General features: G+C 36.1%; 1 protein-coding gene across 1 annotated transcript in view; it reads right to left on the bottom strand.

Moving 5' to 3' along the window:
• LOC124367279 (superoxide dismutase [Cu-Zn]-like) overlaps positions 1-22591 on the bottom strand; it is a 43950-nt gene that overhangs the window by 9856 nt on the left and 11503 nt on the right. The window contains exon 2 of the mRNA XM_046823986.1: positions 6750-6965. Coding sequence (XP_046679942.1) covers positions 6750-6965 — 216 coding nt within the window. The remainder of the gene's footprint in view (positions 1-6749; positions 6966-22591) is intronic.

A 22591-nucleotide genomic window follows, 5' to 3' on the forward strand; every position in this document is an offset into this window, starting at 1 on the left:
ATAGTGGACACGGAAATAAATCTAAGATAAGATCTGCAGGCGCGCGGCGGCACGACCTGCTCTCACGACACGGAGGTCGAGCCTCTTCTTCACTCCAGTTCGGCCGAGGTGGCGGTCTAGACCACTAATACCACCACAGTCTGCCGCAGTACTCGCTGCTCCAGTAGATAGATCTGGAGTGAATTCAAACGTGTAATTCACGAGATAGGAAATTAACAAGTCGTAAAATTCCAAACTCTAGAATTAAGAGGTAGAAAAGGTTTACAAAATGACACAATATGATTTTTATTCCAATACCACCTATTGGCTATATCCTGAATTCCCAGGGATCGTGATTTTAAATTCAGATTTTAATAATTAGGATAGCGAAATTTTTTTTAATCGTCAAAACTTTTAATGTAATATTGGCTTGACTTGCACCTTCCAACTACAGAAAGATATCTTTTTACGGTAACACTCTACTAGTGCAAATTCTTTTATTTCAAAAGAATTCCGTCTGTCAAAGAGACTAAGTCGGAACGTCAAGTCATGGCATGGCACGAAACAAATTGCTTGTTAACTACTTGGTGGTAGAACGTCACGTCACGTCTTGCCAAGCGGCACAGAATTACTTCTTAGCTACATGGCGTTGGAATCGTCACGTCACGTCATGCCACAGCACAGATTATGCTTGTTAAGCTACATGGAGGTGGATCGTCACGTCACGTCTTGGCCACGGCACAGATGGCTTCTTAAGCACATGGCGTTGGATCGTCACGTCACGTCTTGGCCACGGCACAGAATGCTTGTTAAGCTATATGGCGGTAGAACGTCACGTCACGTCATGGCGCGGCACAGATTGCTTTCTAAGCACATGGCGTTGGATCGTCACCGTCACGTCTTGCCACGGCACAGAATGCTTGTTAGCTACATGGCGGTGGAACGTCACGTCACGTCATGCGCGGCAAAGTTTGCTTCTTAAGCACATGGCGTTGGATCGTCACGTCACGTCTTGCCACGGCACAGAATGCTTGTTAGCTATATGGCCTTATAAAGTCACGTCACATAATGGCACGGCACTTTGTTACTTTTATTGGAATTTTATACCAGCTATTTTTGTTAAACTTTCAGGTAGTATTCAAGTCTTCTTCAATATGGCATCTCAAAGAAGTTATCGTAGGCATTGACTAGGACACAGATTTCAAACCAAAATTCATACTATCAAAGGAACTTGGCATATCAATTAGCGTTGGAATCATATTATTTTCATTATTTTGATTGAAGTTTCTAAATATTTTGTCTCTGGGCCTTAGAATTTAAGAATATGAATCTAAATGATTTTGGTACGCAGGAGTATCAAAGAATTCTTACATGGTTATGTTTATGATTTTGTATTCACGTTTAAAACAAACAGTGCGCATTATTTCTAGTTGAATAAATACTTTTTTCATAATTTCGTAATGCTATAGGACTGAAATTTGGCGCTCAATTACAATTTTTTAAACAGGAAAGTATTCCAGGCATTGATCAAATTAGGATCAATTATAGGATAATTAATATGTTACAGGAAACAATCTCCATGAGTTTTTGCTCGAAGTGACAACGCTGGGCACGCTACTTACGAAAACAAAATAATTATATGTAATTATGGATAAATACTGAGTTTTCTAGAATCGTGTGACCATTTTTTCAAAATCTAATTTTTCACCACGCAAGAGGACAACGTTGTTTCCCCCCTCTCCAGTGATAGGCCCACAGACACGGAAATGGTTAGACATATGACATTACACTCTAATGTAATATACAAGATGAAGGTCACCAGACCCCATGTTGACCTAAGGGCAGAGCATGGGACCTTGGGACCCTGGCAGGACAAACTCTATCAACGAACTCGATTTTGTCTATGCAGAAATAAGATTTCAGTCTATGAATGAATTTGTTCAAGATCTAGCCCCGTGAGTGATAGGCTTCACTAACGCTCAACCAACGTTTTATGGGTGGGGGGGTCATACATCACCACCAAACTGAAGAATCATGCAATATTTCATGCAAAAGTCTCTCGCTCAATTTGATCTCAAAATCATCCTGCGGACAGACAGACAGAACCAACATTTTGCCAGCTCCCTGAGTGATAGGCTTTACTAACGCTCAGGTCAAAAACGACAGTATTATAATTGTTTAACATAATCTAAAAATTGGATCTTACAAAGATAATCCCCAGTTCACATCTGTAGATCTTCCAGATTCGAATCTAATGTAGATATATTCTCCGAATTCCAGAAGGTACACTTAAATGTGGCAGGGTTTTAGAAGCAAACATGTTTTCCAAGTAGTACCGCACTGCCGAAAACAAACGAGTAAGTGGCATTAATAAATTTTGAGAAGGGAAAGTCAGATCGTGTTGCAGTAAACTGGTTATGTAAGTGTCATAATAACAGGTCAAGATCCGTTAAGTAATGGGACTTCTAGGTCGTCCAGTCACTGTGCCAGACGGAGCTTTCATGGTCTAGTCTGGGTGAAAAGCCAAGAGGGCGTTGGTGGTTCTAGCGAACCGTATCTCTACGAGGGTATGTCCACACTACATCTCGAGAACGGGCTGACCTATAGATTTGGAAATTTGTATGAAGCTTCATTTCTTAATAGGGAACATCAAGATCTAAATTGGTGTATGTCACTCCTACGGATTTGGCTGAGCGTTATCGAATATTTTTATATTGTTGTTATAGGTAACTGTGATGCCAGCAGGAATAATCGCATTATGAATAGCGATATAATAACACGTTAGCTTAAGATATTTCAAAAATATTTTATGCATGAAACTTAATTCCTACGTAGACAACAATGGATCCTGGTATATGTCCATCCATGGGATTTATTTGGCTGAGCGTCATTGAATCCTGTTACTTATGAGGCTGAATTTCTCTTTTGTCTGCCAAGGGGGAACTAAAAATGTCTTTTTGCCGAATGGTAGGGTACGATAAGCGGACCCGGTTTTTCATATCGAAGAATGTAGTCATCGATACCTAATATTCGCATCTGAAATCCTAGACTATCAATCGATATAAAAGTATCTATAGTCCTCATTAACAATCATATGTTTTAAATTAAAATATGAATAAGTTAGGAAAACTGGAGATGACCATATTTGCTCCTCTCACAGTTACAGTTTATTCTTTCCCACAAATTTCACATAATGGGGTTTTCGGTACGAGTCCAACATGTTAAAGCCACAAAAACAATATATTTTATTTATGTCTTATCATCTTTCAAAGCAATGTCGTGTAGTTTTCTAAAATTGACTGCCATTTTTAATAATCAAAATTACTTATGTAAAATTGAAATATTACCCTACGTGTATTATTTTAAAGTGTTTACAGCTGTTGATAGACTATTTAAGTTAATAGTTCAAAATAATTAATCAGTATCGATTGATTATATCGATGGTTATGATTAAGTAATATCGTTTGCCAATTTCGATATAAAAAACCGGGTCCGCTTATCGTACCCTACCCGAATTAAATGTCCGAAATGAACTTTAAACTTGAAATCATGCATACGACCTGTGAAGCCTGTTAGGAAACCATGGTGAGGCATCCTCCCACCTTTGTAGTACATTCAATTTGGAAAGCTATTGTAACAATGTATTGCACATTGAATTACTACGTTAGTTTTGTTTTATTTCCTATTACTTTCACTTTATTAAAAGTATATTCATAAATAAATGCACGATTTTGTGACTGCAAGGGGAAAGCCCTGTCCGCTTTGTGTGACTGCCAAAAGTTGAACCCGTTATTCCCAACTTACGTCATTGCAAAGTTCTTTATTAAGTAGACAGATAAAATAATAAACTATAATTGTTATAGAAATAAAATGTAATCATGCATTGCTTTATTGAATACGTGTACTTGTATACTGTAAATCACGAAAAAGTATCTCAAATTTAAGTCCACAACTATGTACCATCCCCAAATTGGTTTGATGGACTAAAAATCTGAGTACACTATTCTCAAAGGATTTCCTTGTCACAATGTTTATTGTTGGATTAAATTGAAGTGATATTATTATATAGTTAGTTTAAATTCACCTGTAACAGGTCTGACAAACATACAAATCTTTGTTCTGATTATACCTTTTAGTCGTCTTACAGTTCCTGTACAAGTCTGCCGTGTAGTTCACTCAAATTTAAAACCGATTTGGTTTAGGTAAGTTTTGCTTAGATAATCTTGATCTGGATGAAACCAGTTCAGTGTTTCCTCCAACGCCGCCGTCCACCCCTTCTCAATCAGTACCAGTTCACCCCTTCTCAGTCAGTACCGGTCCACCCCTTCTCAATCAGTACCAGTTCACCCCTTCTCACTCAGTACCAGTTCACCCCTTCTCAGTCAGTACCAGTCCACCCCTTCTCAATCAGTACCAGTTCAACCCCTTCTCAGCCAGTACCAGTTCACCCCTTCTCAGTCAGTACCGGTCCACCCTTCTCAATCAGTACCAGTTCATTCACTCAGTACCAGTTCACCACTCACTCAGTACCAGTTCACCCCTTCTCAGTCAGTACCAGTCCACCCCTTCTCAATCAGTACCAGTTCACCCCCTACTCACTCAGTACCAGTTTCACCCCTTCTCAGTCAGTACCAGTCCACCCCTTCTCAATCAGTACCAGTTCACCCCTTCTCACTCAGTACCAGTTCACCCATTCTCAGTCAGTACCATTTTACACCGTCTCAGTCAGTACCAGTCCACCCCTTCTCACTCAGTACCAGTTCACCCATTCTCAGTCAGTACCAGTTTACACCGTCTCAGTCAGTACCGGTCCACCCCTTCTCAATCAGTACCAGTTCACCCCTTCTCACTCAGTACCAGTTCACCCATTCTCAGTCAGAACCAGTTTACACCGTCTCAGTCAGTACCAGTCCCCCCTTCTCACTCAGTACCAGTTCACCCATTCTCAGTCAGTACCAGTCTACACCGTCTCAGTCAGTACCGGTCCACCCCTTCTCAGTCAATACCAGTCCACCCCTTCTCAATCAGTACCAGTTCACCCCTTCTCACTCAGTACCAGTTCACCCATTCTCAGTCAGTACCAGTTTACACCGTCTCAGTCAGTACCGGTCCACCCCTTCTCAATCGGTACCAGTTCACCCCTTCTCACTCAGTACCAGTTCACCCCTTCTCAGTCAGTACCAAGTTCACCCCTTCTCAGTCAGTACCAGTCCACCCCTTCTCAATCAGTACCAGTTCACCCCTTCTCATTAAGTACCAGTTCACCCCTTCTCACTCAGTACCGGTTTCACCCCTTCTCAGTCAGTACCAGTCCACCCCTTCTCAATCAGTACCAGTTCACCCCTTCTCAGTCAGTACCAGTTTACCCCTTCTCAGTCAGTACCAGTCCACCCCTTCTCAGTCAGTACCAGTCCACCCCTTCTCAGTCAGTACCAGTTAACCCCTTCTCAGTCAGTACCAGATCACCCCTTCTCAGTCAATACCACATCACCCCTTCTCATTTAGTACCAGTTCACGCCTTCTCAGTCAATACCAGATCACCCCTTCGCAGTCAGTACCAGTTCACCCCTTCTCAGTCAATACCAGTTCACCCCTTCTCAGTCAGTACCAGTCCACCCATTCTCAGTCAATACCAGATCACCGTCTTCAGTCGATACCAGATCACCCCTTCTCAGCCAGTACCAGTCCACCCCTTCTCAGTCAGTACCAGTCCACCAAGTAAACGAAACAGCAATACAGTGTCAAAATCCAGTTCGCTATAAAACAGTTTCTTTACTTTCCAACAATTCTAAAACAATTCACAAAACTTCATAAAAAAGTCATACACACTGCAAAACAATCTTTACGTTTTGTACAGTTCTTTGGCACTTTCGAATATACCTTTACTGTTTACTAGGTATAATTTAAATTAAATTAAAATTAGTATTTTACAATTCAAATATTTTTAAAATCAAAATTCCGTTCAGATTATCCCATCTTAAAAAATATAGATATTTAATGATAAAGACTGGCATTATTTTACAAGTGTGCTTATGTATTTTGGATTTTTATTCTTGTATGCAAAACATTAAAAATTATTATTCGAGGCCACGCGAAAGTCACAAAACATTCTTTGCCTGTTACAAAATATAAAAGAATGGTTTTGCCCAAAATAAAACCTTTGATTTTCCAAGCAATATACTGTAGTAAAACCAAACAATATATTCAAAAAGACGAATGTTTTGTTTGAGTATGATAATAGAGCACGAGCCGGGAGCGAATTTGCAATTTATTTAAACACACAACTTATTTTATTTTTATTCGATTGAGACCTTTCTCCTAAGACAGAAATTAACTGCCAACCACGTGGAGGTTGAAATTGACCGGTATTGAGAGGGCTAAAAAATATGAAAGAACCGTTTCTATCTGTATATGATTAGCTGATGCTCATTTAACCTTTTATTACGTGTCTGATAATAGGTTTATACATGTGAAACTAAGAAAAGTTTCATCTGAGAAAAAATGTAATATTATAAACGTTTCGAAAACCCTCCCATTTCAATCTTCAGCAAAACCAGTGTGGCTCACGATAAACTTTTCCTTTTAAGTGGAGGGGTGGAGGGAATTCCACCACCGATTCTAAGAAAACCTAGATAGTGTGGTTCTACAACGTAAAAAAGTTGTTAACTGCTAAACTATAAGGTCGAGCACTTCGCAAATCACTAGGTCAATATTTTCTGTGCAGAATATTATAGACAGAAGTAGCAGCCTAGGTAGTAGCACTCACTAACCTGGTAGGGGTTGTAGTGTGGGCCAGCACTGGTACAGCCGTCCCTCAAGTCACCGTAGGTGTGGATGTGGAAGCCGTGCTTGCCAGGGGACAATCCGGTAATGTTACCATTGACGAAGACCGGTCCGTTTGGAGGGTGAGGCTGCACCATCATGAGGACGCCCTCCACATCGCTGTCCCCCTTCAGCTGCACCACAGCTGTCAGAGGTTGCACGCCCTGTAACCAGAAGGATATCAGTGCTTGGTAGAGGTTCTCGTTTGGAGGGTGAGGCTGCACCATCATGAGGACACCCTCCACATCGCTGTCCCTTCAGCTGCACCACAGCTGTCAGAGGTTGCACGCCCTGTAACCAGAAGGATATCAGTGCTTGGTAGAGGTTCTCGTTTGGAGGGTGAGGCTGCTCCATCATGAGGACACCCTCCACATCGCTGTCCCCCTTCAGCTGCACCACAGCTGTCAGAGGTTGCACGCCCTGTAACCAGAAGGATATCAGTGCTTGGTAGAGGTTCTCGTTTGTAGGGTGAGGCTGTTCCATCATGAGGACACCCTCCACATCACTGTCCCTATTCAGCTGCACCACAGCTGTCAGAGGTTGCACGCCCTGTAACCTGAAGGATATCAGTGCTTGGTAGAGGTTCTCGTTTGTAGGGTGAGGCTGCTCCAAGATGAGGACACCCTCCACATCACTGTCCCTATTCAGCTGCACCACAGCTGTCAGAGGTTGCACGCCCTGTAACCAGAAGAATATCAGTGCTTGGTAGAGGTTCTCGTTTGGAGGGTGAGGCTGCTCCATGATGAGGACACCCTCCACATCACTGTCCCTCTTCAGCTGCATCACAGCTGTCAGAGGTTGCACGGCCTGTAACCAGAAGAATATCAGTGCCAGTTTCATGCAAATATTCCTTAGTTTGAACTAACATGGGAGTGTCGATGGCCGAGCGGTCTAAGACGTTGGACTTTGGGTCTGAGTTAGAGATAGCGCAGGTTCGAATCCTGTCTGTGACCGTAGCACTTTTTATCAGTACCATCGACCTTGTACTGTATTGACTCTCCTCCTTTTCTGTTTGATAAGATCCTTGCACAGGCCAGTGACCCACGAGGACGGGCAGAATAAGGATCAAAAGGGGATTGGCCTCTCCTTAAAAAAAAAACAAACAAAAGAATCATAAAGGTAGATTGAAAAAAAATTAAGAGTGCATTGTATTTACATTATAATTTTTAACTAATATATCTAATTACGTATTCTGTGAAATCCAGATCGTTATGTCCAATATTACCGAGAAAGTAAAATGTTACCTGATCACCTTTTCAAGACTAATTTTGTTTTAAAGGTTAATATATACATTAGGTGACACGGTGGGATTATCACCACTTGACCCTAATCTCATACCTCACTCAGCCACAGATTTATGAAGTAACCAAGTCTACGTAGCTCATACTCGGTAAATAACTCCTTAACCTTCCTTGTTCTGCCTAAATTACCCTAAATGGCCAAAATGTTTCAAAACTAAACACTGGAAATTTTCCATGTACGCAATTGTTGAGATTGATTGCGGAGTACTACAGCTACACAGCGTCAACCGACAATGGTGCTTTTATTGCTGATTATAAATGTGAAGGTAAACCAGGCCGTTAGGCAGCCCTGAAGTTGTTTAGCTCGAGATATTGCATCAACCACCGCATGTGATATATATGATATATTTGATATCTGATGTACTCAATAACTATTGCAGAACTCTTAGTGGCGATAAAGTTTCATTATTGTCATTATGGCGATGAATAGTTTATTTTAAAGGGTGCCTGAGTTTTTCCACGACACAAAATGGGAAGTTAAAAAATGTTTGCACTAATTAGGGTACTTTTATGATATTTCCTTCTTATTTTGTTTCAGTTTCTCTAGATGAGGTTGTGACAATGCTTTATGTATCTATAAACAATATCTTTTGTAATAGACAAAAGGACTGGAACTCATCTGATATACAGAGTGAGGGCATCAACAGTTGAGTTCCAGAGTGAGTTCCAATGCTTAATGACAAGTTGTTCTTGAAACATACCATATGTTAATATGGTATCATTGAATAATTTTAATGGATTTATGTTAATATTTTATTAACAAAGATAAATTTAGCATTACGCTCTGGTTCTTCAGGACATTTTCGGAAAGTACGCTTGTGAGACTATAACCGCCATTTAACATTACTCGACTCTGCATTTTAGCAGCCCTATTTCTCTTGAACATCTCAGTTATTTAGTTCACTAACTATTTTATTTGGCTTCATACTTTAACTAATTCTGACAGTTTGATTGAGCCCTTTTTCGTTGAAATATTGACAGTTATATGCATCTTACTGTTTATGAAATATACAACAGTTCTCAAATGTATCTGGAATTGAAGGAGACTGCATCGCATATAAAATAATATTTTGTGTATTGTGGTACACGTAAACGGTCTTTCATCGGTGATAAATCTTGTGGTTTTTTATGGTTACGCACTTTCTCACGCTAGGAAAACAGTTTTAGTTTCTTCCTGAAACGCAAAATGTTTCAACTCTGATATCGCTTAATGTACTTCTCGTTGCACCGTTAAAGAGTTATGTTGTAGTATGGTAAGCACCTCTTCACAACGAGTGGACTAATTGGCTGAGCGTCATCGAAGCCTGTCATTAAAGGGGCTGGAGCATTTCATTTCTCTCTGTCTTACTGCATGTCGTTATCGGAAACGAACGGACATAAAGACTTGACCTTTTGCATGAACGTAACCATGGTTCATGCCATTCCATTCCACGAGATTTGGCTGAGTGTTCGGGAACTTACTTACGTTACTACTATGGGTAATCATGATGACAACGAGAATACTACAGAAGAAGTAAATTTGTAGACAAATAAGTATAATCATGTGTCACATTAACACGTGAAGCCTAATGAAATGAACCGAATACTTGGGCTGATTCATGCAACCTCAGCGAAACCTGTTCCTTCACGCGTGGTCCCCTTGGGGATAATGGGGAATGGATGACCTAGGACGTTGGTAGAGATCCCCAGAACGCTAGTATACGTTAAGTATACGTTCTGCCCCACACTGGGATTTCAATCCCATAATGAACGGTGTTGCAGTTCCCGCTCTGTCACAACTATTTACACCCTTCCCTCTGCAGTAATTGGGTACTCAAGAGGCTGGAGACGGAGACGGATTCCACTCCCCGTCAATTATCCTGATCCTGCTCCTGTCTCGGCATCACCTCCGCCCGCGCTGACTAGTATTAATTATGTCCTTGTCCCAGCCAATGTACAAACGTACTTCTCCGTCACCCCTCATCTCCTCTACAGTATCCCAGGCCTTGCGTTAGGCAAGGGATTGCAATTTAGTTTCTGCACATTTTCAAAGGTATTTCAATATCCTTACGCTCGATATTGAAATATGTAAAACAATTTGAAGGGCATACAAATATTTGGTTTCTGTGTTGGGCATAAAGCAGATTGGTCTAAAGTTAGATATTTTTATTCCGTTTCCGTAACTTAGAGTAATTAAAAGCTGTCAGCTATTTTACTGAAATTTTATCACCTAATGCTTAAACTATTCGTAAAAAATAAAAAAACTACTGAAATAGTACCAGATTTGTTACAATTTAACCAATCTTACTGGATTCGAGATTAGTTAGTTGTATTATACGACCAATACCATCTACTTTTTAAACAATTGAAATCTTAATAGAATTAATGTTGTCAAATATTTAACAGTGAAAATCTTAGTTAATATTAAGAGCCAGTCACAACGATCTTGAATTGGTTTCCCAATGTTACGTGAGTTGTCTCGTTTCAAATACATAATAATAGAAACGAATCCGGAAGATTTTTTTGTTTTTTTGCTGTGAAGTGTATACTTTTTGAGTATTTAAATAGAGAAATACTGTTGTTCGTTGAGAACTTATACTGAAATACCTATAAAAATATAGAAAATCAAACAACAACCTTTGAATGTATAATAATTATATCATTAACACGAGACATAACCAATAATTTTACGATAAAAAATAACTTAGCAAAAGTGCACGAACTTTAACACTGTACTTATGGGGCTGCAATAGTGATGGTCACCAGCTCAGCCTTCTCGTAATAATTCTTTAAACTGTTATTAATGTCTAGACAAGTGTGATTTTGAAAATATAATAATCATCCCAGTATGTAGTTACTAATGTTACTTGCAAAAGTTTTATCATGTTAATTTATAATAAACAGTTGCCGCTTATCACTTGGATCAATATTTATAAAACACTCCTAGACAACATATAATGTCACTATTTTCCTTATACAGATTACATAACATGAAAAGAGTGTGCATAGATAGGTAACATTTATTCACTATACTTGTTTCACAAATATATTTATCAGACATGTATAAGGTTGCGATAGTGACAGCTTTACATCTCACCAGTTTCATAGCAGAGTTCACCAGTGTCTGGGGTGGTATTAAAATATTAAAATTGCCTTTCCTAGAAACGTATGCCTCCAGTGTTCAGAAAAAATTGGAATACAGAACCCTTCCAGGAAACCCAGAAGGTATATTGAAAATATGTTAATAATTCTACGTCCTGTATCCCACTAATGTTAAAAATTTAATATCGAACCTAAATTAAATATTGATATAATAAATATTTACTGTATATTAAAACCACGTACTTATCCGTATTTTTAATATTTTACAAATATTGCACCATTTTCCATATTACATCATCATCATCATCATCTGACGTTTCCGTTATCACGGGTCGTCGTACACAGCCTCCTCCACTTTTGTCTGTCATTCCAGGTCTCCTCTTCCTCCACCTGCATTTTCTGTAGTCCCCTTCTCTCTATGTCTTTCCACACTTGATCCTCCCACTTCCTCTCGGTCTTCTTCCTCTTTCCTCCTTCTCCAGTGCTATTCTAGGCATTCTATTATCTCCCATCCTCTTCACATGCCCCATCCACTGTATTCTTCTTCCTTCCATTGTCTCTTGCAGTGAAACTACCTTCAATCTTTCTCTGGTTATTTCGTTCCTTATTCTATCTCTTCTTGTAGTCTTCTCTATCCCTCTTAAAAATCTCATTTCTGCAGCTTGCAATCTGCTTAAATCATTTTTAGTCCACGTCCACGTCTCTGCTCCATATAATGAAATAGGTTGGAAATAAGATTTATACATCAATACTTTTGATTATTTCCCAATGTTCCAACTCCACACAATCTTCTTCACCATATTGAAAAACTTTCCACTCTTCCATATTCTGTTTCCTATCTCTTCTCTTATTGTGCCCCTATCTGTTATGATACTTCCTAAATAACAGAAATTCTTCACCTTTTCAAGTCTTTTTCCTTCAACTTTGTTATTTCCTTCCCTTCTCTCTACTTTCATTACTTTACATTTTTGTATGTTCATCTCTAAACCATATTTCTTCGCCACTTTTGCCCATTTGTTCAACTCTCGTTCTAACTCTTCTTCCCTATTTTCCCATATCATTATGTCATCCGCTGTTCTTAAACTTGCTTTCAAGAATAAGAACATATTATATAACGTACTTAATTCAATCCAAAATCATATAATTTGAGCCATTACTTTATTTGGAACCTGGTTTGTGGTATTTCATATTTATCGAAAATAATTAGGTGAAGTAATAAGTTTTACTGTTCACATAAGAATGAGACGATATCAATACCAAGTAATACACTTCGAGAACCCATTCCGACTACTGTTACGATCGGAACTTTGGCAATCTGTTTAGCTTCAATCCAGAGATACGAGCTCGTATAGAGTTCCCTGTCACGATGCAATGCAACTAGGTCTTCTGAAATGCACAGTAACTGCATAAAGAGCTCAAAAACGCATTTCCGTGCAGTGTGAATATTTCTTGTTTTAAATAACTCGTTGAGATTCTCACCACTGTATATGTGAGAAATACACTCAGCTAATTTACACGTCTGAAGTAAGAATAATTCATTTCTAATTAGTTTTTTCACTTTATAATACTATAAAAAATTCTTTATCTTTTAGGTTATGTTTAGTTCATATAAGTGCATTTATTTGAAATTTACTGGAAACAGTTAGCACAAATTCTTTACTTTGTATAGATTTTTAAAGCAATTGTAAGTTTTAAAATGAATAAATGATTTATTTCCTATAAACTTACAAAATTGAATTAACTTAACAATGATAGGAAAAATACACTGACCTCTTTTACAAGTAGTGAGGTCAGCGAGAGAAAAAAAATAAAAATCTAAAATATATACAACGATTAATATCCTATTTACAGGTTTAAAACAAAATAAATTTCTATGTCTAGCTTCTTAAAACATATATAAAAATATGAGCTTCTGCAGCGTCCACAATCATTCTGCGAACCTAAATCAATTATTATATTATAATAATAGTTAACTATTTACACTAATTTTACTTATTTTCTTATTAAAATATATTAAATTATACAGTTATCAACATGTCAAAAATTTACTGATATAGTTATGATAGTATTCTAAATAAATAACTTAATTCTGGTTTTCTAAAAAGCCACTTTTTTACTTGTGCACATAATGACTTAAAGTTTCCTATCTGCTTAATGTGCAAAGGCAACTGATTAAATATTTTTGGAACAGTGTAGGAAAATATTGTCTGAATTGTGATTTATTTACTTTTGGTAACCTAAACAGTTTAAGATTTAAACCTCTGGTAGAATAAATTAAATTGGTACCTCTATTACCACTTCTCAAGTAAAACTCCCTCAAAACTTTAAAAACATAAAGATGTTGTATTGGCAAAATTGTTGTTTGTTTTAATGCGACGACCAAATAAAGGCATTTTTATTTATTTATTATGTACAAGGTCTTGCGTAACAGGCATCGCTGCGGTTGTATAAACAATGTTTAATCCATAACTCATTTTATTCTCGTGACGTCCTGCTACCTGATAGACAGACAGACAGGCAATGAAGCAGACAAGAGATTGACACAATATTACTTTCTGCCAGACTCCATAGCTGGAGATGCACCAACTTAGAACACATTCTTGCCTATGAAGAAATTATGTTTAACAAAAATTAAAGTCTACTAATGAAATATCTATCGAGATATTCTGCCACATGAGACATAAACATTCCGGTGAGTTAACGTATTGTTTTATAATTTTATTTTATTAACCTAGGAAGGTAACTACAACTCAATATTGTGCTGAAATTAAATCTTCTTATTACCGATGATTAACATAGACTTTCCACTCTATTTTTGCGTTCTACTCTAGAAATGCAAAATTTAATATGCTCAGATCACATATCATTGTACGTAGTTTCCTTACATATTTATTTATTTTACTATTTCTCGTTGTCATCATAGATTTTCGTTGTCACCCATAAGAGCAAACTAAAATTTTCGCTATCGCTCAGCTGAATCCCATTTATCGCATTTTAGAATCATCGAAGTGTTGCTGTTATAGAAATGAAGCTTCACGCAAAAGTCTGTAAGTCTGCAGGTCATTTCGTTTTGAAGATATCGTGCAAACAGACTACACACAGAGATCCGATAGACTACATAAATATCGAGCTAATATGCTTTAAAGCTCATGCGCTATCAATAAAAAGTATCATCATACAAGTATTATAAAATAATACGCTCAGTATCAGAAGTATGAGGTTAGTAATGAAGTGCAGTGTGAAGTATTAAGCAATGAGCCATTATAGGAAGAGTATTGAGAATTGTATGCTATAGATAGATTAATTATTGTTAATATGTGTAATATGTTTACTGACACATGCTGCATTATCAAAGTAAGTAATTACTTCCAATCACTGATCCGTTTGATAGACAAAGTATTAATATATATGTACAATTAAATAAGTTATGTACAATTGGAAATAAACTGTTAACAAACTTGACAATCGTGATAATTGTATGTTACAATGGGAACATTTTCTAGTTAATTAAATAATTTTACTTCAATTGAAATGTGACTCCACACTTCAAAGTGATTGTAGTGTGTTCTAAATACTGTTAACTGGTTGCAAAGCAGTCAAAATGAGAAGTTATGTAGTTGCCACTTCATCATTTCAGTTAATTCAGATTATACTGTAAGAAAAGATTAGTATAATCGATTAAAGAGCTTCCTCATCTCGAACAGTTAAAGTAATCATGCTGCAAGATTCCCGAATTATTGATGAACCATAAATAATTGTGTGAAGGAGCCAGACAACTTCAAATTCCACCGACAATAAAGAGATCCACAATCAAAAAATCAGTACCATACACTACAAGAGAAAAAAGATCACCAATTCAGAAAAACCTCTATCACGAAGGGATCCATTATTAAAAAAACACGCAGAAAATAAATACATTTTAAAAGGAATTCATTTTTCACCAACGAGATTCATCAACACAAATCAATTAACCACTAAAGAAGAATATGTAGGATTCCCGAAGAGATAAATATTATCACCAAAGCGATTCATCATCACAGATAAATGTACTATCACAGAAGAAGATCCAGTATTTTCAGAGAGATCAGTTATCACCAAGGAGATTCATCATCACAGATAAATGTACTATCACAGAAGAAGATCCAGTATTTTCAGAGAGATCAGTTATCACCAAGGAGATTCATCATCACAGATAAATGTACTATCACAGAAGAAGATCCAGTATTTTCAGAGAGATCAGTTATCACCAAGGAGATTCATCATCACAGATAAATGTACTATCACAGAAGAAGATCCAGTATTTTCAGAGAGATCAGTTATCACCAAGGAGATTCATCATCACAGATAAATGTACTATCACAGAAGAAGATCCAGTATTTTCAGAGAGATCAGTTATCACCAAGGAGATTCATCATCACAGATAAATGTACTATCACAGAAGAAGATCCAGTATTTTCAGAGAGATCAGTTATCACCAAGGAGATTCATCATCACAGATAAATGTACTATCACAGAAGAAGATCCAGTATTTTCAGAGAGATCAGTTATCACCAAGGAAATTCATCATCACAGATAAATGTACTATCACAGAATAACATCAAGTATTTTCAGAGAGATCAACGATCACCAAGGAAATTCGTCACAATAAATTCACACCCACAAAAGAAAATTCACTAGTTTTGAAGATATTCATTATCATTTAAGAAATTTTCTCTCACTTTGAAGATCCGCTATTGCCACAGAAGAAACTCTGAAAAAATTCTTTGTCACTTTTAAGTAAGAAATTCAAAGCAATAATTTTTTCTTAATTTCAAAAAAGTTACTCTTCAAAGCACAATACTTAATAAGAATGTTACGAATGGGGCAATGAGCCGAAACCCGTTCAGCAGTTATATGAAAAAGATCAATTCCCTACAATCTATTATCAAAAGGGTTTTACACCTATTAAAAGGCGAAAATCCAACGCGATGTTAATATTGCAGTAATACACCATTGCGTCAAATGTAACGCTATACATCATGTATAATACACCATACATTATACTGTCATACAGTCGGCCCTTGTACAGTCAAGGCTAGCCGGTATTGCTATAAACAATGTAATTACCCACTTACAACTCGCTATAACGGTACTTTTTACTCTTGAAGCCGCGATGACTTAATGGCACCGCGATTACAGAGTCTTGATGTAATATTAATGATAGGCCTGCAATGATGACACGGTATTTTAAACACATTTAAACAAGCAGTAAATCATGAACATAGTATTGTAAGACGGGTGTTTTTGTGTGTTTCCAGAATAACTCAAGGTAATTCGTTTTATTGGCTGAGCGTTAGCAAAGCCTATTACTCTGGAGCTGGACAAATTTAATTTTTAGCTGTCTGTCAGTAGATATGATATCTCGGAAACGAAGTGACATATAGACTTTAGAATGAAGCTTTATATCTTTATAGGCACTAATTTTGATTACGGTGTATATCACTTTATTGGATTTAGCAGAAAATTAGTGAATATCTTTATACTGTTTTTATGGGTAACCATAGTGGCAGCGTGATGTTAGCTGAATAAATACATGTATATACAAAGTGCAGACAATAATGATATATGTGATACATTAACACATAGAGCCTCCCGACTCCTTCACATTTTGGTGACTTTGTGTATACATTTATCACAGAGTACAAAAAAAAAATAATGTATTGGAGAGTCAATTTTTAAGGCGGTGACAAGATTTCAGTACACTCTTGCATTGTTGTAACCTCCCTAGTTCACCGCAAGATTTCATCTTTACATTATATTTTCTATTAAACTTTATTTCTACATAGAAAAGTATGGGTTCTATGATGGTCCATTTTCAACTATGGAATTTGGTGACATTAATCATAGTTTAAATTGTTTGAGAAGAAAATTTGCCTATTGGGTTATTTAATTGTATTCAATTATCTGGCTATACTTGTTATAAATTCAGTTTTTTGTTTTTATTACCGTTAACTTTAGATTTATTGCTTTATTTATTGTTGAAACTTTATAGTTTATTCTTGTTACATATTGTTGTGGTTTATTTATATCTGTAACTCTGTACATAGTTTATTCACCTTGTTATCTACCGTCTATAGTCTCTTTGTTACTTCTATGTATAGTTAATCTCCCTGTTACATAATTTTACAAAGTTTTTTCTCTGTTACGCTGCTATAAATAGTTTATTCTAAGTTACTTTTGTTAGGTACTTAATTTATGTTCAGGTCTTTTTTAAGCGTGAGGAAATTGTTTGAAATTATCATAAATTTGAACGTGTATGCTTAGTGTAAGCGTTATTATTCTATTTGTGTTGCAACTGATTTGCTTTATTATGGTGGGTATCACTTGTTAATATCATAATTTATATTTATAGTTTAGTAAGTATATTATTGCAGTCTTTCTGGTCAGCTGTTTCTATGTCATGTATTGTCAGCTATGCCATCTTATTGTGTCAAATGTGTTGTATAATTATAATGGTTTACCTTTGGAAATAAATAAATAAATTAAAGCCTAACACATAGACGGACATTATTTCCCTTTTCCGATAAAAATTATGTAAACACGTTTTCGTGTATGATTGTCTGTCTTTCTGTCTATATATCCACTAGATATCTCGAAATTAAATGGACTACAGACTTGAAACTTGGTATGCAACCTCGGTGGAGCCTATTATACGACAAATGGGGTGGTGTTCTCATATGTTTTTGATCTACTCATTTTATACCAGTCGTTATGGACACCAACTTTATCAAACTTCATCAACATTCGTATAATTGAATAAAGACTCCAAGACAACAATTGATATTAGATGTTATATTTTGTAACCGAACGATTTGCCAACTTGAAAGCTAACCTTGTTGTAACAAGAGAAGGGGTCAAATGGCTGTGAGAACTTAGCTGGCCAATTAGTCACTCGGAGTGTTGTGCTAGCTAATCCTTATCCTAATCAGCTTACGAGGTGACTAAATGTCTCCTGCTGATTGGGGACTGCTGCTGATTGTCGAATATCTGACCAATCAGATTTTGTTAAAATCGGATTACCGTTTCACTCGTTAGAGGGTTTTAATTGGCAGCCTACGAGGTAGGTTTTTGCAACACGAGAAATGCATAGAATAGTGTTAACGAAATAGTTGTGTTTTATTATGAACAAACGTTTTCCTCTCGATCAAAATTATTTCTTATGACGTTCGATTTTTACAGTGCCTTCTTTGTAAAATTGGAACAATCGAGATATTAGACATTGTGAAAAATATGGACATTGATTGCAGATTTGAAGTCAAAACAGTATTGTTTGTAAAAGTTTTGCAGTTATTGAACACTGCCGAACATTCCACGTCTCCAAGAAGACCATTTATAAATTACTATATTACAATAATAGTTTTACTATATACATTCTGTAAGAAACGAAGATAAATAAGTGAACAATAAAGTTGAGTATATTACTACTTCACGTTTAAAACATTTCCGCAGTCGTTATATTTTAAAGTCTAAATCTTTATCGAGCAGTAAATTATTTTATAATTAAATATTCAGATAAGGAAAGAGTGAGAGTAATAAGTTTTTTAAGTAACAGCATTTTATAAACGAAGGCCTGTTTTTAATTTTAAATTCAGTCCCAATTGGTTTACATTTGTTCTGATGAGCTGCTCCACAGTTTTTATATGAACGCCTTCCTGTTGTAGATTCATCGCGGCAAGGTGAGATTACATTGTTCCTTTTAAAATTAATTACTGAGAAATGTATATTAATTTTGTTAGAAAGAAAGTTTTTCAAATAAATTATCTCTTAAGAAATGTTGCATTTATGTCCAGTCATACTTTTTCTCAAGGGGTTTCAAGTTTAACCAAACTATATTTTGGGAAAACATTATATTATCAGTTTTATTAGTGTAATTACCGTCGATGATATAAATATAAGTAATGCTATGATTAGTATTAATATTGAATGATTCTGTATATACATACATAATTAAATGCGTAAATAGTTGATATTTTCAATTCAAAGTAGTTGAGAAATATTGTGATATTACAAATAGAAAAACATGATTTATACATTTTTTTTTTCAAAAACAGTAAGTAAAACTGATTGTCTTCCAAGTAATAAAGGACCAATCAATTTGCACAGTTTAAAATTGTGTGCGCGTGATAAAATCAATTCTATTTGCTTTATTTTCTGTTTTTTAATGTCCTCATGTTTGTACTTTGCGAGAGTATAAAAACGCAGGAATCTATAACACATTTTCTATGTTTTAATAAATATTTCAAGCATTTGTGTGCAAAAAATTGTATGCGTATTATTTAAAACGGCACACTTACTACATTGTGGAATTTATATGGTGTAGTCTGTAAAGATGAATTAAAACCGGACATGATTTCACTCAAAGTTTATAGTAATTTGTAACAAAAATAGAAAAGAAAATGTTTATATTTTGCCTACTTTTACGCCCATGGCTTCACCTACTTCATAGTCCTACTTCATTTCACCTCGATCATACATTAGTAGTTTTGAAGGGATACACATATATGAAGTTACTAAGATGACAATGTTTTACTGAGTCCGCGTTGTGAAATAATAAAAAAAATTCATGAAATAATATTAACGCTAACCATACCCTTTGATAACAACACATTAATACATTCGTGCTGGAATTGGTTGCCATCAATTTGAAATTATAATAGGAAATGACCCGAAACTTCCAAAGCCTTTTACAAATGTCTAAAAAAATAATCTTCGTAAATAACTATTCTTTTGAAGTTTCAATAGGTTAAATTTTATAAACCTCATCAGTTATATAAACAAGAGTAGGAATAAAAGTTGTTTTGGATTTCCTTTCGAAAGAGCCGCCATGTTAATGCTCGCAAAATGGTTATTCTATATTCCTCGTATCCGTAGGCCTATACCCCTACATAGAATCCAAATTAGCTAGCCTTACAAGTCATAGACATTAAAAATGCAATGGTTTAATTATAGCACGGCTGACGTTGCGATTGGTTGTCCTTGTACAGGAAGTGTGCCAACTTCCTGTGGATTGCTCAACTTTGCAACGAAGTAAGCAAGTTATTTCCATTCGGATGTCTTTGTTTACAATCCATTACAGATGTAAAGGAACTCACTCTGTTGCTCAATCGTCGCCGTTCAACTATTGCTTGGCTCTCTGATTAATTATTAGCTGTGCATTAACTTACAAAGTGAGAAACTCATGAGGTTCTCCTAATAATCCAAGTGATCGTGATGTTGAATCTTAAAATCATGCTCATACAATATTTGGCGAAAAACTAACAGTTTTAAAGTGTACATGTGTATAAAAGGAACATCAATTAATCACATATATCTTATTGGGATGTCCAAGCTGAAGATGCAATTCCTTCCGGTTAATTACAAACCTGATTCATTTTCCGATTGTTAAATTCTCAAAATCATATATGGCATCATGGCGAACACTATAGAGATTTACAAAAATGCTGCACTGCTACGATTTTGTAAACAAGAAGTACAAAGGAAAATGAGTTAAAGTTTCGAATTTTGTGATATTGAAAATGTGATTCCAATTTGTTGGGGTTTCAATGAACATAATGACGATGGCAAACATCTCATGTAGAGGTCAGTGTGCGAAGGCTGAGTGAGCGGAAGTGTGACCAGGATCTCTACACCTCAATAGACGGAGTGAGGCGACTTTTGAATGGCTGTTATTGCTCTATTATTGATATTACCTTCGGAACCATGGTCATAATGTGATAGAATTAAAGACTTTTGTGTAAAATATACGGAAAAGCTGTGGTATTATTATGATTCAGAAATACAACGGAAGTGGCAAAGGAATTGTTAGATAGTGAACGAATGCTTTGCACTCAAAGAGTCCTTACTATATATGGTTTCGGGATAGGTATTTTTGCATCACATCAACTTATTTCTTCGCTTTCTTGGTCTTGTAATAGACTAATTTATCGGGCAAAATGGAAATAATCCCGGTTTACTGGTGGACAGCTGGGATAAATGAGTGCCAAGGGCACGAAGGATGTTAAAAAGAATAATTAATTCAGTAAACCAGTACTTAAGTAAACTGTTAGCGTGAGTTGAAGAGCTTTGCTACTTCACGAATCTGCGTGAAAATGTTACACAAATTAAATGTAGAGAGTTTAGACAATTTTTAGAAAGAGTTTGCCACAGAGTATATAACTGGAAAGTTTAACTAAATAATCCCTGTTTTTTTAAAAGAAGACCTTTCTGGGTAGATAATTTTTTGGAGTAAATACGGAGAGGTAGATCACAAATATCTCTCTTTCCCCTGTAAGGAGAACTTGTCGGATGCAGAAGTCATCGCAAAAAAGGAAGTGCTAAGGATTTGATTGTATCCTGATAACTTCATATGAGCAGTTTTTGCTCTTATTTTAAACTTTCAGTAAATGTTTTAAACAATATTTCGGTAAACGCATGACCATTTAAAGGTATGATCAAGAGTAATAGAAACTAAAAATGTTAGAGGGTTTCTTTATCAACAGTTTTTTTTTTAATTTTTCGTTTTTATTAAGTGTTATATTTATCTACTGATGCCATTGCCCGGATAATTGAGTTGCTAAATTATACGGAGAAGCCAAAGTGTCTAGGAGATACCACTTTGGGATGATGTGTATTAATGGATGAGAATATTTTCAACAACACTCTTTGAAAATATATCGCATACCAAGAATAAGTTACTGATGTATTTTTATCAACCACAGAGATTAAATCAGGCTAGTTGTGTACCACAGAGTTTGTATTTGTTGTTACATCGCTTATTTTGAAATATATGTAGTGCAGTATTCTCAGTAATTTCAATACAAAGTGATATGCCACTGCTGTAGGATACATTTAGGTAAATTTCTGTACTGGCCATGACGAAAATAAACTTTTGATCTTCATCAATCAACAATGTCAAAAAATACATGGAGAAATGAATTGACTCTCATTTTTATCCACTAAATGGAGTCAATGATTTTTTCATTCCCTCGAGAAAATCATGGAATATCTTGAATGTGACTGAATCCTCGATTATACTTCACATCTTTGTGGTGAAAGCAAATGTATGCAAACTAAAGAGGTAGATCTTATAGATTGCACGCCTAACGTATGAGCCCCATATCGTGGAAGGAACTGATGGAGTGCTCCTGCAAACCGAGGTAAGATGTCATCAAAGCGGCAAAGATAAGTTGGATTAAAGGTTTGCAGTGAATATCTTTAAATGACAAAGAGATATCAATATCTCAGTGCAATAACATACTTTTGGAACTGCTAGTTAAGGAGAGGATTGTGGACCAATACGGCCAAAAAGAATAACAGATTTTACGAGGGCGTTAGGAGAAAGAGTGGTCTTTGTTACAAACGGGAGAGTGGAAAAATGGATTATTCATGGC

This window comes from Homalodisca vitripennis, chromosome 8 (assembly GCF_021130785.1).
Source record: "Homalodisca vitripennis isolate AUS2020 chromosome 8, UT_GWSS_2.1, whole genome shotgun sequence".
Classification (NCBI taxonomy): Eukaryota; Metazoa; Arthropoda; class Insecta; order Hemiptera; family Cicadellidae; genus Homalodisca; species Homalodisca vitripennis.